At 32.1% G+C, this 8,330-nt stretch overlaps 1 protein-coding gene and 1 non-coding gene across 2 annotated transcripts; both read right to left on the bottom strand.

The window, feature by feature from the left end:
* Window positions 1-2,173: 2,173 nt before the first annotated feature.
* LOC115978640 lies at window positions 2,174-3,569 on the bottom strand. Its single transcript, XM_031100473.1, has 4 exons — window positions 3,434-3,569; window positions 3,176-3,240; window positions 2,575-2,800; window positions 2,174-2,411 (listed from the first exon to the last, which is right to left on the bottom strand). Exons 1-4 carry the CDS (start codon window positions 3,510-3,512, stop codon window positions 2,290-2,292), a joined length of 492 nt encoding a protein of 163 aa, XP_030956333.1. The 5' UTR covers window positions 3,513-3,569; the 3' UTR covers window positions 2,174-2,289.
* A 1,843-nt stretch (window positions 3,570-5,412) lies between these two features.
* Window positions 5,413-5,485, bottom strand: TRNAA-AGC. The gene has a single exon. It is a non-coding gene; the product is annotated as a tRNA-Ala (tRNA).
* Window positions 5,486-8,330: the final 2,845 nt, after the last annotated feature.

Below are 8,330 nucleotides of genomic sequence, written 5' to 3' on the forward strand. Positions count from 1 at the left end.
ATCATGAGTATCCCATTTCTTTCCTTCAAGTATCTGTTAAGACAGCTGACTACTAATGTCGTGTGATGCTCCGTCAAAGTACTAACTGGATGATTTTTATGTTGCTGAGTAGAGCAAGCTTGAAACAATGCTTCTGTTGTGAGTGGGATATTGTATTATGAGTGATGATATAGCAAGATTTCCCTTAAAATGTAATTGTACAACTTCTTCTTCTTGTTTTTGTTTTTTGTTTTTTTTTTTTGACGCTATGGAAATGTAACTGTATACCAATGATAAAAGGGTAATTAACAGAATTGGAGCTTTATTCTGCAATTTTGATGAATTCATGCTGATATGTCCATTATAAGGATCAAGGAGTGAAAGCCATCCTGAAAAACTAATACAGCATAAGTAAACCTTCTAATTGAAGACAGATTTTAATTTTTTTAAAGACCCTAAATCTTATAAATAAGCTGATAGGAAAAGTTGACCTCCTATAGAACAAAAGACTACTTTGTTTTGTGGATCCTTTCCTTTCATTGTCAATTGATGATAGAACTAAAATATTTAAACTCATCCACAGATCCACTAATGTGTGGGTTCTCAAATAACTTGTACCAGGTACTTTCAGTTTCAATGGCACCCAACGAAAATGGTGACATGTGATTTGCAATCAGAAATTACAAGCCACACACCTTGTGGGCTTGTAAATTATTTGGATCAAGAAATTAGGACCATTAATCATTATAATTATTATATATTTCAACTTTTCACAATTCGAATTGATATTTTACCACATAATTTTATCAGGAAAATGATATTTTTCAGTTGTCTTATCATAATGAAAACATGCCCTGTGAAAGTCAGTATGTTTTTCATTATCATCATTGTTGAATTTGATGGAACCTGAAACCAAAGCTAAGCAAAATGGAGTCTAGGAACCCCAACTCACGTAATGTCCGGCCACCTTCGTTTTATTCTAATAATTGATTAGAAGGAGAAGATTAGATGAAGCTCATTAAGCTCGAATCCCAAGTCTACCCCATAATGATCATCTTTGTTTTCCAAGAAAATCCTATCCTTAAAGGTCCCTCTACTAACAAGGTACATTGCACTCATTTGAATGAAACACAAACTTTGAGGAACGCTAGGTGACTCCTTGAGTTCATGAAAACAAGACCATTATGGTGAAAAAAAAAATGAAGAAAACCATTAGCCTCTTTTGCTTCTATAAATACTCCTGCTCTTTTTCACAATATGCACAACACTCTCATCTCTCATTGGATATTCCTAATATTACTTTAAGTAAGGGTTTCAAAGAAAAAAACATTAGGAAGAATATGGAGAGAAAGTCCTGCTGTGGAGGAAGGAGCTACGTTTCATCTCCATGCACTACACAGCCTAAGAAGGAACCAGTCGTGAGCCCAAAGAAAGAGGAAGATGTTAAGAAAGAAACTGCTGAGGATGTTAAAGGAAGTTCAACTTGTGGAGCTGCAACAGCGGTGAAGTCTCCAAAGGCTGAGGAAAAGGAGATTGCTAGTGTCAAGAAAGAAGAAAAAGTTAAAGTTAATGTTTGATGTGGTGGTTGTGGTTAAAAATGTGATTTCTTAGTGGATTTTGAGGGGGTTGGGTGTTTTGTTTTGTTTATAACAGTTGGTCTGGTTTTTAGCTTTCTTTTATTTGCGTGATTGTCAGTTTGCTTTGTGGTTTCTATAGATGTGATGTAATCCATAGTTTGTTTGAAACTTTGAATAAGGCCCTCTCAAATCTCAAGTAATAAAATAATACAGTTGTGTAATGATGTAATCTCTCTCTCTCTCTCTCTCTCTCTCATCCTATAAATACAATTCTCAAAGAAAGTTTTATAAATTGATGCGGCAATGAATATGATTAGTGCTACTGAAATTAAAAAAAAAATTAAAAAATGTATAAATTGCCTTTTTTGAAATTGATGAGACATCAGTTTATGAGACTTGTGTAAATTTTATTTATAGTACTATTGGTGATTAGGAAGATTTGGCAAGGGTGTATTTGTTAAATTATTTAAGTCCGTCACATCTGCCAGTTGAAAACAAGTGGTATGGTATCTAAAAGTAAAATGTTGTTATGGTACAAGCATAAAAACAAATTTCTATGAACTTCAAATTATGAATTTGAATTTTTTTTGTTCATTTTCCAAATGAAGTCCACGAAGTCCTGAAATGTTTCTTAAATTGGTTCGTAAATATATATATGAAACAAAAGGTTTTTAAGCCAGCCATAAGATTTCACTACGTTAAAAATTCCTTAAATGGAAGATACTGGAGGCTTTCATATAAAATGGAAAAACAATAGCCAAATAATCAGCACGAATGTGTGGTGGCTGATCCAATCTGTTGATCTGTGTGCATTGCTTGTAAATCCATCAATGTATTGTCCCACATTGAAATTCCCTACGTTGAACAAAAACTTTTGTTATTTAGTTGAACACTAGCTCCTCTTTAAGAATGCAACTATATGAACGTACTTCTATGTTCAATGACAACATTTGTAATCATAACAAATATGAATCCACAAGCTAATGTAAATCTTCAAGAAGCAGTGATAACATGCTACCTCTTTGGTTGGTGTTGCTGCAGCCAGCATTGAGTGCATATCTAACATCTGGTATGGTGGCCTTGTTGTAGAATAAGAAGTTAGATAATAAGTTATTGATGCAATTGAGAACTTGTTGTGTCTCAAATAGGCATGGTCCATTGCAGAATAGGTCAGCAGCCTCAGGAGGTACATTAATATTTCCACTTGGATTCAATCTATATGTCTCATCACAGCCACTGTAGATCTGTGACACGTCCAAAATGAAAAAAAAAAAAAAAAGTTACACAACAAGAAGCATGGATGGACTTGGATTATGAAATCGTAAGGACAATATAAAAAAATAAGGCTTTACTAAAACAAACAGGCTAGAAAGGAATCACAGGTGTTTTTAGCTTCTATATAATTAATAGAAGTTTATAGATGAAGTTAATTATTCAGAATAAATTTTGTCATTCTCTTTGATAAAATATTAGTTGTCCCAAACATGCCGGGTTTGAACTTTTTTAAATGGGAAGTAGAGTGGATACAGGTTCGAACTCATGACCGTCTGCTCTAACACTATGTAAGTTCATCACGACATATATTTGTCATAGCATATGAATATAAGGTTCTCACTGACAAGCTTATTGTTGAAACAAAACAAGGCTTGTGCTGTCATTTGCCCAGGGTTGTCATCTGCATAACCTGTTCACAATCCATAAAGAAAAAAAGAAGAAAAGAAAAATGAATAAGGAAATTTGTATTGAAAAGATGAAAAAAAAAAGGTGAATGTCACCTGTTCACAATCCATAAAGAAAAAAAGAAGAAAAGAAAAATGAATTAGGAAATTTGTATTGAAAAGAAGAAAAAAAAAAGGTGAATGTCACAGGCATATAACCTGAGAAGCAGCAAAATATGGCAATGAAAAATAGTGTGAGGATGAAGAATTTCTGCTTTGGCAAGAATGAAAATGCCATTGCAAGAGCTGTGAGGAAGAAGAATTGGGCATAAAGAGGAAGGACTATTTAAACTGGTATCAGTAGTACGGTATGGTATAATTTATTGTAAGAAATGGCTTACATGTTTTAATATTAGAAGTAATGCAGTAATATAAGAGACAAAATATTAGGCCACCCCACCTAGGCAATATTAAAGAAATATGAGTAGAGCTTAGTTGGTGACTGTTGTAGACTAATGGACTAAAAGGAAGAGTGAAAGTTGGTGTGTTAGCCACCAACTTGTAGTTGCTTTCAAAGCCTTTGAGTGTTAGATCTTATTTCTATTTTTGGAATGATTGAGGGTAGAACCTAGAATTGAACTTCTATCATCTTTTTTTAGTGGATTTGCTGCATATATCTACCTAAGTTTAGAACAAGGCCAATGCCCAAACGTTGACTAAAGAACTCTGGTCATCTTTTGATTGCCTTTTGATAGTGATGAAAAGTTGGAGGATGGAAGAGGGTGGAAAAGTGTAAGAGCCTAAGAGGGGTTGCTATTTTGCCTTGTTTGGCAGAAAAGAAAAGTTAGAGAGAGAGATTCTTTCCCTAAGCTCACCATTTTCATTCCTTCTCATATGAAAGGAAAAGAGGAGGAAAAAAAATATCTTGCATATACCATATAAACAATTTTATCACAACAACAATCAAATCTTAATCCCATAATTTAGGGGTTCGTTATGAATTTTTAACATATTAAAAGAGTAAATTATATGCATTTTTTTCAGGAGTAATGCTACAGACATAAACGATTTTACAACGTTTTTACAATATGTTAATGTGGCCAATTCTTACTGATTTTCATTTAAGCCCACCACTAACATCATTTTTTTCACTTATCAATAATCACTTACCATATAAATAGTTTATTAAAAATATTGTAAAATAGTTTATATCTCTAGTATTTTCCTTTTTTTTCAACTTCCAAATTTTCTATATTTAATTTTAAGAAACTCTTATGATAGATATTACTATTGTTCATTCTTTCTTCTTACTTTTATTATCCTTCAAATTCTTTTTGCCTTCTCAATTTTCCACATCTTGACTAAACAAAACCCGTGTAGGCATTATTTTCCCTTGAGAAAGAAGGTAGTTGAACAAATGGGGGGAAACAACTTTTATAATGAAATAAAATTATTATAAGCAAGGTACCATGCACTATTTTACAATATGTTAATGTGGTCAATTCTTATTGATTTTCATTTGAGCCCACCACTAACATCATTTTTTCATTTATCAATAATCACTTACCATATAAATAGCTTGTTAAAAATATTGTAAAATTATCTGTATCTCTAGCCTCTTTTTTTTTTATTTTATTTTTATAAATTTTAAACTTCTAACTTTTCTATATTTAATTCTTAAGAAACTCTTATGATAGAAATTCCTATAGTTCACTCTTTCCGCTTACTTTTATTATCCTTCAAATTCTTTTTGCCTTCTCAATTTTGCACATCTTGACTAAACAAAACTCGTGTAAGAATTATTTTCCCTTGAGAAAGAAGGTAGGTGAACAAATGGAGGAAAACAACTTTTATAATGAAATAAAATTATTATAAGCAAGGTACCATGCATCCCTCTCGAAAATGTGCAGCTAAGTATAATTTTTTTGTTTTGTTTTTGTTTTTGTTTGTTTTGAGTTTATTATAAACAGAAGATAGTATGGTATTCCCAAAAGTTTGAGGGGAAAAAAATTATGTGCATGATTATTGAAATGAGGACAGAACATGAAACTTGGACTATTGGGAACTGGCTTGCATTGAAACTAGTTGAAGGCCCAAGCCCATTTAAAGATCTTTAATTGGACCATAAGTGGGCTTGTGAATTTCTTCATTTTAGGCCCAAAAGGGGAAACTAGAAAAATCAGAAAACATAAAAAGAGTGGAGATGCGGGGTATCGATCCCCGTACCTCTCGCATGCTAAGCGAGCGCTCTACCATCTGAGCTACATCCCCACTTATGAAATTATAATTACCAGTATATTTATATCATCTCAAAATAACTTCTTTAAACAACTCGGAAATTTATGTTTATTTATTTATTTATTTTTTTCATCTTTTCCTTTTGATTAAAAAAAAAAAAGAATTTAATTCCATTATGAGTTGAACTTTAAGAACTAAAAACTTTTAATAATGTTAAAACACCAAAATTTTCCTTAATTTTTAAATTGATAAGTTGTAATAAGAGCAATATCAATTTCATATGGATTCATTATCGAGGATTCGAGATCACTTTTATTGTACTCCATCGCTCTAGCTCAATAAAATATGCAAAAATAAAAAAGTTGCAAAAATTTTCCTTTCATTTGGATGCTTGCCTTTAAAAGGATTAAAATATTATGTTTTTTGTTCTTAAATAATTGTCCAAATATTTGTTGAGGTCTCAAATATTTTTCATTGCCAACAGAATTAAAATTTAGTCGTTTTTACAGTCGCATCGAGTCTTACTCTAAGTGATATGAGTCAATTTTTAAGGACAACATTCTTTATGTGATTCTATAGTGCCTTTGTGTGATTTTATAGTAAACTATTCTTTATTTTTTGTTCTTGCTTATTATCCGGAATATTATATGCTGTATCAAAATTTGTTTATTCACTAAAATATTTCAAACAAAATTTAGATTGGATAGGATTCTACAATTTGGCCTTACTGTCATTTTTATGATAATCTCAAATTTTTGTACGGCACCACAAAACAAAGTGTTAGGTTTTATTTTCAGTAACCTCCTCATCTCTCTTTTTTCTCTGGAAAATCTCCATGACATTTCATTCGACTTGTGTTTTTCAATGTTAAATTTATTTTTTATTTTTTATTTTTGAGGAACAATGTTAATTTTTTAGATCACGGCAAACCAATGTTAAAGACTGTAATATTTATTTATTTATTTATTTTCCTTTTTTCCTTTTATTAAGTCATTTTGAAAAATTTCATTGAGGAAGGATCTTCAAAAAATTTAACGACATTCTTCACAGAAGCAAATTGGCTATCATCATAACCTTAAAGTTGTTCAAGTGGTCGACTTCAATGGCTAGTTCAAATTGGCTAAGGTACCATTTTTGCACGAAAGGGAAATGGAGATCCACTCTTCGGAAACGACAAGGGTGAAGATTATGAATCATGCCAACACTGGCCTCCAGGCGACTACTGCCATTTGTTGCCAAATTGGAATCAAAATCAGCAAAAAATTGGTTTCTTTTTTTCTGGTTTTAGGTACAAAAAATTGGTTTCATGGCAGAGAGTGATTTTTTGTTTTTGTTTTGGTAATTGGATTAATGTTAGTAAAATTGAACCCTTTTTTTTTTTTGAGCTTATGTAAAATTGAACCTTAAGAGGTGTTTTAGTGGGATTTTTTTTCTTTAAATTTTAAATTTTAAATTAGGATATTCTTCTAAATCTTCATCCGGATTCTAGATTTCTTAAAATGATTTTTTTTTTGTGTCATTTTTTTTCGAGAATTTGATTGTGCATTGTCAGTTTATTTTGTCTTTTTTTTTTTTCCCTTGATAAAAAAAAGGAGGGAAAGTAAAAAAGAAAAAGAAAAGAAAAGAAAAGAAAAGATGCAGTTTCACAAAAATGAACAGCACTTACCTCTTTGCCAATGTGATTTAAACAATGATAGCAGAAAGATAGGCATGGAAAATTTTCAAAATTTAATCTCCCTAAACTGGGCATTATTAATTGTCAAACAAGTTGATCGTAGGTTGTATAGGTAGCCGAGTACTGTAATAAGTATTACAAGTTTTATTATATCAAGCTAATAAATTGACGTGACACCAATTATACTACAACAACAACAAAGCCTTAGTCTCACAATTTGGGTCGGTTATGAATCCTTGGTAGATTAGATTGGGAAAAGAATTCAAGCGTCGGATCATCCAGTGTAATCACCTCTACTGCTACGTAATGTACTGAGAAAGCCAGTTGACACCATCTAAATACTCTTTTGCTTCAGCCACAAAAACCTCATGGGGATGGCCATTTTCATCAGCTGGCTCTACCTTACGCGTCCCTGTGGTGACATCAAGCGGGCCGAGGAAGAAACACAATCTCTCTTTTGGGAGAGAAAAAGCTCCATTAGATGTTACGACAAAAATAAGGAATGGAACATTTGCAAAGGCCTCATCAGACAGTAGAGCATTCAGCTCTTCCCTTGGCCCCGAAAATTGCTCCGTGTCCATGATATCAGCATTCACAATGTACGCAATGGCATCCATCTACAGAACAGAGATTACAATGTATTTAGCAATTATGCATTACTTAACAAGGAAGATAGCAATACAGAATCATGAGATATACAAGAATCATCTTTTTTTTTGGTAAATAAAAGTAAAACAACTACAAGAAACAAGGGCTAAACAAGAAAGAATAATCAACATGTAAGAAGTAAATGATGTACTAGAAGAATGACAAAGAGAATGAATTATGTATGTTGTGACATTATTAGCAGACCTTCTAAAACTAAATGTGCTATAATCGAACTCCCATGATCAATGTTCTCCTTCCATGAATCAAATATAAACACAGAAAGGTTTGCCTGGATTATGAAGGCAATAGTATATTAAGATTTTGGGTCAGGCAATAACATAAGCAAAAACAATTTCTCAGGCCTCTGGGGTTCAGTTGGGATAGCAAAGTTGAAGCATATGAAACATATATACAAGACATTTAGTAAATGGAGATATATAAGAGCACCAAAATTCTCATTTGCTTAGTATTTTGGTTTGAGGTTAGCCAAATCAGTTAAAAATATAATAAAGGTTAACTTTTCATTGCAAAAACAAAATATTCAATATTGCCAAA

Source organism: Quercus lobata, chromosome 3 (assembly GCF_001633185.2).
Source record: "Quercus lobata isolate SW786 chromosome 3, ValleyOak3.0 Primary Assembly, whole genome shotgun sequence".
NCBI classification, from domain to species: Eukaryota; Viridiplantae; Streptophyta; class Magnoliopsida; order Fagales; family Fagaceae; genus Quercus; species Quercus lobata.

What these genes read in the sequence shown, in the direction of transcription:
- LOC115978640 (XM_031100473.1), bottom strand. Translation starts at nt 3,512, where the DNA reads ATGGCATTTTCATTCTTGCCAAAGCAGAAATTCTTCATCCTCACACTA. An exon ending in TTTGTTTCAACAATAAGCTT is followed by an intron (nt 2,801 to 3,175) that starts GTCAGTGAGAAC and finishes GACGTGTCACAG; the next exon opens with ATCTACAGTGGCTGTGATGA. An exon ending in CAGCAACACCAACCAAAGAG is followed by an intron (nt 2,412 to 2,574) that starts GTAGCATGTTAT and finishes TGTTCAACGTAG; the next exon opens with GGAATTTCAATGTGGGACAA.